The sequence below is a fragment of the Esox lucius genome, chromosome 15 (genome assembly GCF_011004845.1).
Source record: "Esox lucius isolate fEsoLuc1 chromosome 15, fEsoLuc1.pri, whole genome shotgun sequence".
NCBI lineage: Eukaryota > Metazoa > Chordata > Actinopteri > Esociformes > Esocidae > Esox > Esox lucius.
Genome location: NC_047583.1, coordinates 19,963,292 through 19,977,250, shown reverse-complemented (window position 1 = coordinate 19,977,250; position 13,959 = coordinate 19,963,292). Strand labels below are relative to the sequence as shown.

At 41.7% G+C, this 13,959-nt stretch overlaps 2 protein-coding genes across 3 annotated transcripts; one reads left to right on the top strand and one right to left on the bottom strand.

Moving 5' to 3' along the window:
- The first annotated feature begins 857 nt into the window (after positions 1–857).
- On the top strand, positions 858–6,898 carry cgref1 (cell growth regulator with EF-hand domain 1). The gene is made up of 6 exons (XM_010878577.4): positions 858–1,123; positions 1,983–2,088; positions 2,719–2,793; positions 4,195–4,265; positions 4,350–4,474; positions 5,051–6,898. Exons 2-6 carry the CDS (start codon positions 2,009–2,011, stop codon positions 5,396–5,398), a joined length of 699 nt encoding a protein of 232 aa, XP_010876879.2. The 5' UTR covers positions 858–1,123; positions 1,983–2,008; the 3' UTR covers positions 5,399–6,898.
- A 460-nt stretch (positions 6,899–7,358) lies between these two features.
- ctsba (cathepsin Ba) lies at positions 7,359–12,436 on the bottom strand. Of its 2 annotated transcripts, none has more exons than XM_010878579.4 (9): positions 12,310–12,436; positions 10,080–10,294; positions 9,708–9,822; positions 9,495–9,610; positions 9,332–9,417; positions 8,920–9,066; positions 8,668–8,784; positions 8,450–8,578; positions 7,359–8,363 (listed from the first exon to the last, which is right to left on the bottom strand). In XM_010878579.4, exons 2-9 carry the CDS (start codon positions 10,286–10,288, stop codon positions 8,290–8,292), a joined length of 993 nt encoding a protein of 330 aa, XP_010876881.1. In that variant the 5' UTR covers positions 10,289–10,294; positions 12,310–12,436; the 3' UTR covers positions 7,359–8,289. The 2 variants fall into 2 exon arrangements, with proteins under 2 accessions (XP_010876881.1, XP_010876882.1); XM_010878580.5 differs by having other exon boundaries at positions 12,342–12,405.
- Between the last annotated feature and the right edge of the window lie 1,523 nt (positions 12,437–13,959).

Here is a 13,959-nt window from a genome sequence, read left to right as displayed (position 1 = left end):
CATCAGCTAGGTGCACCTTGATTTGAGGAAATTAAAAGGCCACAAAACGTGTTGTTTTGACACACAACACAACACCAAAGATGTGTTAAGTGTTGCAATTGGTATGCTGATTACCGGAATGTCCACCAGAACTGTCACCAAAGAACTGATTGCTAATTTCTCTACCATAAGCTGCATCTAACATAGTTTCATTGTTTTAGGGAATTTGGCATTACATCCAATTACAATAACAGACCACATGTTACCATGCCAGTCCAAGACCACCACATCCTTCGTCACCTATGGGATCACCTGAGAAGAGCCACCTGGACAGGTAAAATAAAATTGTGAGCTAGGGGAACTAAAGAACTTTTGCACAAACTGTCAGAAATTGTCTCAGTTAACCCCATAGACATTGAATAATTTGATGTGCTGGAAAACAGCTGTTTGTTAACCAAATGCTTATAAGATTCACTGGGTCAATCTGTTTTGAATTTATTTCATGAAAGACTTAATACAGTTCGACCCAGGGAGCTATAACAGAACAGTAGTAGAAGCGTACCCACACAACCCCCCCACCATACGCGCGGTCAAATACACAGACATTACAATCACCACTGTTTTTTTTTAAACCCGACTGATTCGTGCCTAGTCAACTGCAGCTACGTGGCGTAGCAGGTTATGGGCGGGGATTAAGAGACACCGCAATGAGTAACCACCTCCTCCCTGCCCCAGGTTCCACGTGGACCCTGTCATTTACCAAAACAGATCGCGTGGTCCAGTTCGAATACTTAGTTTTTTTACATCTTTTTAATTCCTCCCTTCCTTAAGAATATCTATAATCTAAACCAACTGAACTGGATATAAGTGTAAACAGTTCCACAGCTACATAATATTATTACATCCATCTTTCCTGTCACGTAAAAGCAGAGATTACTTTAAGGAAAGGGGAGAAGGAAAGACGTAGACTATTTGTGAAATAATTGGAATGTGACTTGGCCTCCTGCCGCTGCGCAGTGCAGTCATTACCGGTAGCGCGCGAGGGTAAGGCTAAACCATAGAATCCCCGGCTATGAAATCAACCTGAACTCACAACACGACGTTAGGTTGCGTTTTTCCGTCCACTCATCACGCGGGCCAGCAGGTAGGACATGACAGCATTCAAATCAAAGAACCACAATACATTTATCTTTGTGCATTTGCTTGCTGATTTAAACGATTGCTTATTTTGTAGCAGCAAATGGGATAGGCTACAGTACAGAGTTGAAAAATTAGTATTACAGCTAGCTCAATACAGGTAATGGAGATATTTTAACTCCACTACATTTAAATCCATCCTACCTTGGGCTCATGCTAGATCACTGCACGTACGAAATAATGCAGACGTGATTGTGTATCGTGGCGGTAATTAGAACAATGTCTGATTACAGACATAAAAAGTTGACTCTTTCATTTAACAAAATCAGAAATATATGTATTTTCAGGCATTGGTTTATGCTAAATCAGGCAAGAACGTAAGGAAAGATAGAGATCTATCATGCTGCTACATCTTGGGCTCTGACAGCTGCGACCACTAGGCACAACTGAATCTAATATTTGGGTTCTCTGCCAGTGGGATGACTTTCTAAATTATATTAAAAATATAAAAAAAACACTAGATCATAAGCTGTAGTCTACTTCTTTTATTAAATCTAATGTTCAAAGTAAATGCCACTTCTCATATCACTATGATGAGGTTTTGATATAAAGTCCCTTTTAAATATTTATCCAATTCGTCATTTAGTATATACATGTGAATGTGAAACTCAATGAGGTTATTTGCTAAATCTAAATGTAGATTTAAAAAAATCACATTTGTTTGCATATAATGTATACAATATAATGTGTGTGTGTGTATATATATATACATATTTATATATATATATATATATATATATATATATATATATATATTTATTACTGTAGGAGCAATGGTGACAGTGCTTCTTCACTCTTGCTTGCAGGTGCATCATTCAAGTCTGGTGCTGACATGCTGGTGATAGGTGTGTTTTCCCTGGTCCTGCTCGCACACCAGTGTGTATCTGCGCGCCAGGTGCCCGGGGACCACAGGTAGGCTCTGACACACAGCAATACACACACACAGTATCGGCCAGTGATAGGGTTTGGATTTAATGTCTTACCATGAACATCTCAAAATCAGTGGCTCTCAGCATAATTTTCTGCAGGGTATATTTTGTAGTTCAGTTAAACACTGCATTATCCTTCTTTTGTTTCTTGTATTTGTTTCATTTTTTGCGATGCAGTCAGACAGCATGTGACAGTATGCAAACTCATTCAAAACAGCCTAGGGTATGAACTTCCATGCTGTAAGACAGGTGGGACTGCATTAAAGACCTGCATTACTGGTTCATTTATTTCCTGGATGTCAATAGGTTGGTGATGAGCTAGGAATGTTAGCTACACCCAGGGACTGTCTAATAGCACAGCTCAGGAAGGAATAACAGAAACAGGAAGTATAAGGTAGTGGACATTCAGGTGAGAGCACTGGATAACATCACATCCTGTCCCTGTGGGAGGATAAAGAGGGGACAGAGTCCAGACGGAGTGAGCCTGTTTTTAGTACACCTCAGGTAGTGGCCAACGGTTCACTTTCTAAATCCAAGCCATAAAAATCTGCCCCATGTTTCTTTTCTGTCTCCTTTCTCTTTCTTTTTCTCTTTGTCTGTGTGGCTCTCACAGTGTATCAGATTCAGCCGGTGCATCTCCTCTACTTACGCTGGCCAATCCCTTCAGCTCTGGAGAGGAGAACCGCAGGTGAGGGACCTCTATATATGACCCTGCGTGTAGCGTCGGGTGAGGGGGCATCAGACAAGCCCTGTGCATAGACAAAATGATCAGTATGTGGCATTTATTCTTCATGTCAAGCTAGGAGAATTGCAGCAAACAGTTTGCACATGGAAATTGATGATAGAAACCAAATATCCTGTGAATGTCCATTCATGTTCCTGAACGCTATTCAGTGCTTTTTTCCCCTCTGGAACAGCAATTAAGAACTGCATAGAATTTAGCAACCAGGAAATTCAACACAGTTTCGGGCCTAAATGTTTCATAGTGTATGTAAATCTGGGACACTCCATTTAGTGTGACACTGTCTGTTGCCATGACCTTAGAATTAGTAAACATTTTTTTTTAAAGATTGGTAAAAAAATAGAGATATTTTCCCTCTACCATGCCAGATGGGATTGAGGAAGAGATTATCACGGTTATTAGTGACGCGGATGGAGGAGAGGAAGGATGCAGCTTTTCCAATGTACAAAAGGAGTCGAGGCACCCTCAGTTGACAAATCCAGAATTTTAGGATGCACTTATGCGTGCACCCAGGATCATTTTTGGTGAATGAATGTTGTGAAACACTGTCATCACACTATTACTGACGATTTTATAAAACCATCGTGTTGTTTTTTTCTGTGGAGATTTTATTTATTTTTTATGTCAATTAATCAATTGGTCGAAAGAAGTGACGTCTATCAGTTGTCTACATTTTCTTTTCTCGGGATAATCCAACCTCACACCTTTCAATTTAACCCTTCATAAGCCAACTTCACAGAGCTCCTGGGTGTTAATTCAAGCCTTTACAGCAACACGTGTCATCTGCCACAGTCCAGTTAGCTCGGTGGACTTTGAAGCTGTGACGTGTACCCATGTGTCTCTATGACCCACAAATGAGATACTACATGTCGCTCTATGTACACTGGATTAGGTTGCTGCATGTCTTGTGTGTTCACCTAAGTGTGACTTGTGTGACGCTGACAGAATGAAGGGCTATTTTTACAAAACCTGTTTAACAAAGAAATGACTTATGTATGTTTTATTACACAATTATTACATTCAGCTCTGCTTTGAAAAAGGTCCAGCGTTGTGTGTTTCAGTTGTTCGGGCCTCAGTTCACAGTCAGTCCCCACACCTTCACTGATTACGGTGTAGTTTATGGCAGGTGAGCTCAAGGACATGTCGGACACATTGGGTGATATAGAGTTAGAGTCTGTTTGTACAACCCTGAGACATGTATTTAGACTAGATTACAGTGGTACTTTCTGTGCCATGAAGTAACGTTATTTCGGGGCAGATGGACCTGTGGTTTAACCTTCTAACCCCCGAACCCTGACTTCTGTGAAAGGTGACCTCTTAGTTTTGGCTCCTCTATGTGTGTGTTAGGTTGATGCAGAGCTACATCAAGGCCAACTTGAAGGAAGGACAAGAAGGGCCAGATACCTCCTGGGAACAAGGTATACACACAGACACACACACACACAATGCACACCCCATGAAAGTATGAATCAATCAACATGTTCCTATTTCTGGCTGGCCAGAGGTGTTCTACCTGTTCAGTCTCCATGACTATGATCGCAGCGGAACCATGGACGGCCTGGAATTGATGAAGCTGCTGTCTGAATTCAACTCCCACAAGACACCTGGAGAACAGTCAACAGAACCGGTAAGTGGTGGGTGAGTAGGTCTGAGTGACCACTCAGTCTCCCCATCTATGTATCTGAATGCTGCTGATGGCAAGAACATGTTTACTTTTAAGGCAAAGGGACAGGATCTACCAACAAGTACAATCCGGCACTCTGGTACCTTTGAAAAGTGGTTGTCGCTCATATAGGGACTCCAGTGTCATCAGACGTGACCCTAAGGTCGACCTCATAGCCAGGCAGGTACTGTAGTATTATCGGTGGTTGTTGGCGAGGCCTGGTGGTGCTGGTTGTTCTGAGCGGGTCATTTTACATCTACATGCAGCAGGCTTTTGCAGACAAAATTTAAATATCAGTGTTAGTATTTCATGTGTGTATGTCTGTAGAACATCTAAAGAAGAGACCTTCAATGTTATTAGGATATTATAAAGGTTGTGTATCATCTACCATGCTTTAATTAGGTGTAAAGATCATGTTACTGTAGGGACTATCTTTAGCTGTATGTCAGTCTCTACTAATGTTAAAATTGACGGTACAGTGTTTCAGTTAGTTAATCTGTACACTAAGTGTGTGTGTGTGTGTGTGTGTATGTTTTCCAGGTGGTGGCCATGGTAGACTTTCTCCTACAGACTCAGGATCTAAATGGGGATGGTCTAATTGCTCCCTCTGAGCTTCTTTCCCCTCCCAAACTACAACAACCAAACTCTAATTCCCATGGTGCACCTGATCAGGGAGGGGTAGTGGCCCAAGAGCAGGTAGATGTCAAAGAGGATGTTAACCCTGAGGAAATGAAACATGAAGGTGACAGGCAGGAAGTAATGACAGATGAGCATTTTACCCAGGAGGAACAGAAACAGGAAGAGGAGAGACTGCATGCTGAGGCCCCTGCTGCTGACCAAGAGCAAAAAATGCCTGCTTCTGTGCATCAGGGACAGTCTGAGATGTAAAGTCACGTTTTGGTTGGACCTTGTTAACATGTTAAGTTAACGATAAAATGATTTTTTGAAATCATAATAAAACACAAACAGCACTCCAATACAACTATAATACCACCAAACCGAGTGGGAGCGGTCAACCAATAGCAGGAACCCATTGACTGAGAGGCAGCAGAGTTACCAGCCCCAATATATTTCTGGGAAGGGCTTTTTTTCCACATTGAGGGATATTTCCATATTGAAAGAGATAAAGTGAGAGGGTCGACTTCACCAAAAATCTATCCACGTGAAAATATGTAGTTAGCTGATTAAGCTAGAATTTGGGAATTTGGGCCAGTAAATTTGGTCAAGATAAAAATGCCTATTTGACAGTTGAGGCTTATTTGATTTAATTGCTGATTCATAACGATTTGACTGTTAGGGGTTTATATTCTTTTAAATGCACTTTGACTACTTTCTGAAAAAGGTGCCTGTTCACACTAGTTTCTGCCCCTCATTAACACTAGAATGTTTCTACCCAATCCGCCTTGCACATTTGTGGACCTATATTCTCATTGTTAGGGTGTTCAGTTGACCGTCTTATACATATACATTATCTTTCCATTTTTAACAAACAGCCATATTGTTTACAAGATGCAGTTACATTTTAGCACATTGCTCTTTTCAACAAGAGCAAGCAAGGATGTCATTTTTACTTATATTATTAATACATTTTATTGTTCAAAAAATACATTGCCTTACACTGCTAAATTGTACAGTAGGCCTTTTGGTTTTCATAATCAAGCAGTAAATACTTAAGTTTTAAGTCATCAAAATTAAGCAATATCATATTGAATGGACAATCTGAAGAGAAGTTAAGGAATGCATCTATGAACATGTGAAGTGAAATGCCTTATAATATTTGAGAAAAAGTATGACCCCACCTTGAACTCACTACAATGTAACAAATCAGTTGTACACTTGTTGACTCCCCCTTCTGGATGCAGAAAGAATAGAACGGTGTAAGACATGCAGTGGAAAATCCCTCATGGAATTGGGCTCGCTCCTTGTCACAGCACTTACTCTTGTTATTATGGACTGGTTATATTTTCCTGGTAACTCAGGTCAGAAAACACAAAGCCCATTTTACTTACAAAACAGTGTATGGATTTTAACCAACTACATTTGTTTGTTGCAAAGCCATAGTATATTAGAGCCTTAATTGAGACTACCCACATTCTCGTAGGTGTGCACTTTTTCCTTGGAAATCCACAAAGGGAGTGAACATTTAGCCTTTGCGGAGAAATGTACTGGGAATATGGCTCAGGCCTACATGCATTTGATTTTGTGTAACCCAACAATGATTTTGGAACTTGTGATATTGTTTGTTGTACATTTCCTGTATTCCAGGTTTGTATATTTATAGGAATGTGTAAGAAACATAATAAAGCTAACATGCCTATCACTTATTGGACATGACAAGTTGGTAGGGCCATATAGCAGTATCAGTAATAAAGAGGAATGTCCACTGCTGCAGGTCCAACATTCATTCTGACAAGGGATTCCTACACAAACATTTGACAGGAGTTGACCAAATAGAAATAGGACTTTAAATTGGGTCTGATTGGGTTGGGCCTGTTTATCTACAGAAAGACAAGTCACATTCATTCTGATTAAGCAAAAAGATAAATTGCTGAGGCAGTGCTTAGTTGATTGGGGGGGGGGCACCCTGAACATATGAAGTACTTGAAAAAGTATGCCCCGAAGCATGCTTTGTTTTCCAGACCTCCCAAGTATGCTAACAGAACTTCCTGTGTGCTTAGTACATACTCTCCATTTCAGGTTCTTAGGTTTAAAATTGCACTTGAAATAGGAGAGTCGACTACTCGCTGTATACACTTTAGAAAAAACAAGTACACATTTGGAAACAAATAACATGTTTTCTTAACATAGGCCTGGCAATGCGAGACTATTCCGAATAAGACCAGGGAAGTTCAGGTGTCTTTTCCATTTTATTATATGTAATTCAATACAAATCATTCCAGAACATTTGGTCAGAGCAGGGAGAGAAGCATTAAAAACAGCAATCAATTCACAACCTGTCAGTACAAAACTACTCGGGGCAAAGTTCTTCCATGAGCCAAGTTTAAAAAAATATATATAGTGCAGCAAAACTCAAGTCAGTGATTGATTGACTAAAAGGGAGTTAAAGACTAAAACATTTAAAAAGGCTCACACCAGTCATTGTAGTGAAATGGCAAACAGGGAGGGCAGCTAGCACTGCTAGCAATCTTGTTCCCATTGGCTCAATAATACAAACATCTAGTCACTCACCAGGGATTGTCTCAACAGTTCACAGTGGCTTCCTCCACTGACATTTCACAACTGGACAGGTGAAAGCAGATATGCAGCAGGCATCCTACCATGCTGCTTTCTGTCTGTCGTAAGAACAGTGCCTGCAAGGATACCAGGAAGCCACTACAGACAATTGGGACACACCCAGCGTGCCGTTCAGCCAGAGCCACCGGAGATACTCTGTCATTAATTTGGCACGAGCCATCATTGAAATCGTGCCAAATACATTACCAGTGGTTTAAAAAAAATTAAAAATTACCAAATAAACCTTTTAAGATCAGCCATGACCCATCCATGCATGCCCGGTTTCAAATCGACCCATAGCCAGTACCCTTAATATCAACCTAGGGACCCAGGTTAGGAAAGCTATGAATTAAATGACAGCATCGCTGTCTTTCCCTTTGTAGAACTACAGTGGTGCCTAGGCGTGGGGCAGGTTAGGGGTCTATTTGGAACTGGGCATTAGATCCACTATGAATACCAGCCAAAATGAAAGGCTTCCCTCTAGTGGACAGGACTAGTGAATCTGCAGCGTCCCTCTCCCATCGTTTCGTGGTTCCTCGTCCCGATTACAAGGGGATGCCAGCCACCATCTGAGACTCAATGCCACAGTGGTCCTGGCCTCGCAGGATCTTAAAGAAACCTGGCAGATGGGAGAGAAAACACAGGAAGTAAGAACACTCCTTACCAGTGCCACAGGCTTTTTTGTTTTGTTTGTATGTGTCTTACCGTTTTCGCCCCAGTCGGTGTTCCAGGAGTTGGCAGCCAGCCAATAAGGAGTTCCTCCTTCCTCTCCCCAGCCCAACACCTTGATGGCATGACCTCCTACGGGGTTGCCAGACACATGCTGGTACACACCTGTAAGGAAGGTAGGATCCGGCTGTGAGAAACAGGAAAGGGGCGGGGCTAGGGTCTGGAATGGAAAGGGAGGAAGTTAACACACTCACCAGACTTATAGCTCAGGAAGTCTTCATAGACGGTGAAAGCGCCCTCCACCGGTCCGTTCTTGTAGAGTTCAGCCATGATCTGCTTCTCATCAGAGGGCAAGCCGTATGAACTTTTACCTAGGGGACAGGAGACAGAGGTTAGAGGGTGCGTGCGTGCAACATTAACCTTTAAGCACGCATCAGTTCTCTTTATACACATGCTCAGATTCAAGCACTCCGTTTCAAGGCAGGGATTATTGTGCACATCCTCACCAAAGTGTTTGTCGTGTTTGTAGTCAGGCGTGTATCCAACTTCACATTTCAGGACACAGTCAGGGGTGTTGCCTTCCTCTCCTGTACAGGCGGGTCGTGAACCATTGACGTGATGCTCACATGGAGGGATGCTGTAGGGCCTGCAACCTGACAGCACAGAGGGAAGAGGGACGTTTCATACCATGGGCCCAGACAAAATGGCTGTATTCCTGTACTTGGGAAAACCAGCTGTTCCTCAAAAAACACAGTAACCTATGGCAAACCAGGTGAAGTGAGGACATTCCGCCAGCCCTCACTTGTCTTCTTAATAAAAGGTTATAAATAGGTTTAACAACAGATGTGGATTTAAGGTTAAGGAAAACAAGAGTTGTGATGGGAAGACATAGTACAGTAAGAGGAGCATCCTACTGACCGACGTGAGAGTCGTACAGCCCTCCGGAGACCAGCCCCTCTGTGGCCCAGAAGTTCCACGCAGCGGATGGATACCCGCCGTTACACCTGAGAAGACACGCCCAGTTAGCGCCGTCCAACCCAAAACATACCCCACGCTGAAGGGCGCGTGAACGGACACTCACCCCATGCCACAGTTGTCGCAGCAGGTCAGGAGGTCCTCCGAGGAGATCTCCACGCTGACCTTGGCATTGCTGTGGATACAAAGGCGGTCGGAGATGGCCTCGGCGGCGCCAAACGCCTGCGGAGGAACAAGCATGTCAAGAAGACTGGACAGGCCGGTCACGCGGATCTAAGCATTGGTGTATCCCGGCATGTCGGAGTTGGGCGGTTCTTACCCAGCAGCTGCCACAAGAACCCTGGTCTCGGACTTCTTTCAAAGTGGGGCAGTTTGGCCACTGCTCTCTGGGGTCAAAGCTGGCAGGAAGCTTCACATCGGCGGCATACTGCACCCTGCAGGAGACAACATAGCCATTAACCCTAGACACCTCCACTCTAATGCAAGAGAGAAACCAAATGTGTTCCAGGTGTAATTGGACTCCAACCGTATCGTTACTGGCAGAGTCGGTCTGTCTAGCAGCCAAGAAGTCAGCGTTCAATTCTATTTACAGATCAGCTTTCATGTCATGGCCTTTCTGCAGCGTGTCCATGCAGCACAAACACTGGTAGGGTACATGCCGTCGATACATCTCGGATACGGTCCAACTCACATGATAGGAAGTTTGGGTCCATCGAGCAGGGTTCCACAGAGCCTTTTGACGTAGCTGTAGTCCGCGTTCTGAAAGTTGTGGCCGGCCTTCCAGGTAGTGTTGGCCTTGTTGATGTAGTTGACCATCTCATGGGAGAGCGGAGGGTGGCGGGGCCGGGCCGAGCTGATTGACAGCCCAGCCAAAAGCAACAGGAACGCCGTTCGCCACATCGCTTCCTGTTGGGGGTAAGGCGGGGTGGTTCAAGACATTTCAGTTCAATGGGCAGAAAGGAAGAGTCACTAATTGGACATGTCACCTGATAGTGAGCAATTGTGCCACCAACTGTCAGAAGAGAATGCTTAACTAGTTCTTTGCCACACTTTGTACTGTGTAGGCTAGAAAAAATTAAATAAAAAAACCTGAACCGGTTTGGGCTGTGGGGAATTAATCTAGGCAACAACAAAGAACAATGTGATTTAGGGTCTGAACACTTGGCCTGCAGTCATGCAGGGACAAACACCTGAGCTGCACTTCTTCTGAGCAGACATTCTTCAAAACTATTCACATAAAACATGGCAGGAATGACAAACGGGATCAAGAGGGCAGGGAGAATAGGACTTCTGTTCAAACAGAGCTGGAGAGCCTCGCTCCAATACATTAGGACATGGAAGGCCTAATGGTCCAGAGATCAATACCAGTGCATATTGAAGAGTGCGTGCAGAATGGTCAGATTCTGCCAGAACAGCAGAACTACTGAATAACAGGAAATGTGGCATTGCTGCTTGCCATTACATGTACACTGTTCAAACAAGTTCAGAATAGAATATTCCATAACTGCTTCATGCAAACCAGGCACATGGCAGACACATAAGAGCATGTGAAACAAGTCAACAAAAATGTGAAGGAGGAACACCTAAAGCAAATTCTCATGAAGAACAGCAGTAGGGGTCAGTTCTCTAAAGTGCAGCTGCTCTTGTGATGAAGGAACATGAGACACCAAGAGTTTCATGTTCTGAAGTCTTTCGTCAACCCAGTGAAAGCCAGGACTGTAAGACAATGATGTTGCAATGCTTTGTATAACCAACTAACTGGAGCAACAAAATGTCCCAGTACCAACTGATAAAACAGCAACTTCTCTTCCACTGGTGGGTCAAGGACAGGGAGCAAACAAGGTTGTGTGGTTGAGTAGACTTTTAAAGCACAGAACAGGCCTATATGAAACTGTTAAAAGGGTGGTCTGGTGTCTTGAGATGTACTGTAATAGGACACCAACAAACAGCTAAGTTATAGAGCAGCATGACAGTACAGCAACAGTCATCTGCCTCTCATAGCGGTCAGTAACAGTAACATACCACAGAACGAAAGAATTGATAGCTACATTAGTCAGACTGTTGGCTGCAATGTAAAGGCTGGCTTTTACAAATCCACAGCAGGAAACTACCTTTTACACTACTGCTTTGACACAAAGGTCAAAAGTAATCACATGAGGATGTAACTAACAGGCAAACATTCCCAATTGTCAATTCATCGGTTGGTTGAATTAAGGTTCGTGAAACAAATTCTAGGCAGGTGTAAGTGTGGCCAAGATCTAAAAACAGTTCCTATGAAGGGATGGCCCAAATCTTTTAGATCAATGACACTCAGAACCTGATACAGTGAAAACAGGATTACATAAATTCAGTTACACAACAACCCAGGTAAAGGGCAGGGAGGTTATCACGGCTTTTGTGTAAGATGTATTTAACAAATTTTGGTAAAATAACCGGTTAGTCATTGCAGATTGAATGGTAATGCATCTGCATTATCTAAGTTGTAGCTTCTTAGGTTAATAACGTTAGTAAAAAAGCTACATCAAACACAAACTGAGACAAATTAGGAATCAGGTTGTAACGACACAGTACAGTAAGCTGAAACGTACTTACGCCAGGCCAAAGACATCGTACACAAACAACACCACCGCCCAAAAACACTGCATTAACACGGAAACGTTCTAGCTACATAGCAGTAAGTACAGTTACATTGATATTGATCTGTGACACACAACAAAATGACATTTCTGACATGCATACAAGGTAACTAGAAAACGAATTATCTTTTTGCTCCACGAAGGACAATTGTTTGTTAGCCATTAATTACTGTACTCCCTGTTAAGTTCGAATAGGCTAACAAACTAGCGAACCAGGTAATTTAACATTAAAAGGCTACAAGTCTAAAACAAAATTATAAAACGAAGTCCAAGAAAATACATTACCGGTTGTCAAGTATGCCAAAAAAAACAACTACCTCTCGAAGACACTTGGCGAAATGTTTTGCTTGGCTTTCGATTGTGATATTTTAAATGAGTGGAAAATCACGTGATTTGTCATGCGTTTCTTGCTTACATCATGGCCCATGTGATTGTTTAAGAGTGGATTAGAATATTGCGGTCTTGTTATAGAAGCTTTGGTAAATGGTTTTCAGCTTTAGTGAATGTATACCATTTTCCTGTAATATAACTATTGAGGCAACGTTATTTTCGAAAACAACAAAAAATAAAGTATATTAGGGAAGGGAGGGGGGTTTCGGGTGAAATGCAATTTTCAATAGAGATTTCCGATCCCATGTTTAATATGTGCATATTTTGAATACAGTTTACATTAAGTGTTTAGATCCATTGATTGCATGTTATATATAAAACGAATAACTTATTAATGTCACAGACACAGCATATTCCTTATGCTCTTGTATTCGGCATACAGCTTGATTAGCATAAATCATCGCAGATGTATGTCATTATCGATCGAACTTTAAACATATATATATATATATATATATATATATATATATATATATATATATATACATATAGCTAACCATATAAATATAATAAGATTGTTTTTTTTAATCAAGTATGGTCCCACACTGATGAAAAGTTGGTCCTGATAGGGCAAGCCGTTTTAACTTTTTCATTTTTAACTTTATTTTTTTTCAATGCAATTTCGATAATATAAAAATATTCTTCATATCAAAATTTAAATGAATGTATTTGTTAAAACGGCTTGCCATATTGATCGGTTTTAGTGATTTCGGGGCCTTATAGGCAGAGACTGGCTGAGGCACCAACATAATCATTTTTTTTTACCTAATTGTTCTTATCAAAGACATAAGGCAACATTTTGAACATAACTTTCTGTATTGTTAAATGGAACTGCCACACCCAAAGACACTTGCATTGTTGCCCCTTTCCGTAGAGTAAATCAATTAGTTTAAAAATAATTATCTGAAGGGTACATACTTATACCTTATACTACAGTGAGGCACAAAACACTTTAATCATGATCAAGTACATTCATATACCTTCCTTTTCTCACTATGCCACATCTTTCCTTATCTGTCAGCTGGGAGGTCCCAATATACCTGGATCAGACATTATATTCCATGTCGATAAGCTGCCAGAGCTTTCTCAGGGAGCCATTTTAAAAACGTTATTATATTATCATAATGTATTATCAAAAATGCATTAAAATTTTATTTAAATTCGATTTTTTACAGGGCCCTAGGCCTTCTGGGGCCATATGTGGCTGTCTAATGTTAGCGACCGGCGCTGACCAGCAACCTTTGATAGTTGAAGGATACGCGTACGCGCAAATGGTTTTCATATGCTCAAGCATGATCATGTGAAGGACCAGCAAAAAAATAAATGCATTATAAGTAACCCGTGATGACAAAACAAGCAAAGTCATCATAAAAATAGGGAAATGCTGAATTTCTGGCATGAAAAAACTACTAGCTAATGTGCATGTTGAGTAACTATTAAAGGATGATCTTATCAGTTTTCTTTCTGTTCCTCCATTTGTTTGCTCTGCTGACTGAGAACTGATTTATAGATAATCATTCAGAAACACAAAGGTGCACTCACTGA

Coding starts and splice junctions, on each gene's coding strand:
- cgref1 (XM_010878577.4), top strand. CDS start 2,009: ATGCTGGTGATAGGTGTGTTTTCCCTGGTCCTGCTCGCACACCAGTGT. Junction 2,089..2,718: donor CAGGTGCCCGGGGACCACAG/GTAGGCTCTGAC, acceptor TGGCTCTCACAG/TGTATCAGATTCAGCCGGTG. Junction 4,266..4,349: donor AGATACCTCCTGGGAACAAG/GTATACACACAG, acceptor CTGGCTGGCCAG/AGGTGTTCTACCTGTTCAGT.
- ctsba (XM_010878579.4), bottom strand. CDS start 10,288: ATGTGGCGAACGGCGTTCCTGTTGCTTTTGGCTGGGCTGTCAATCAGC. Junction 9,067..9,331: donor GCTGTACGACTCTCACGTCG/GTCAGTAGGATG, acceptor CTGTGCTGTCAG/GTTGCAGGCCCTACAGCATC. Junction 8,579..8,667: donor CTTCCTGAGCTATAAGTCTG/GTGAGTGTGTTA, acceptor CCTTCCTTACAG/GTGTGTACCAGCATGTGTCT.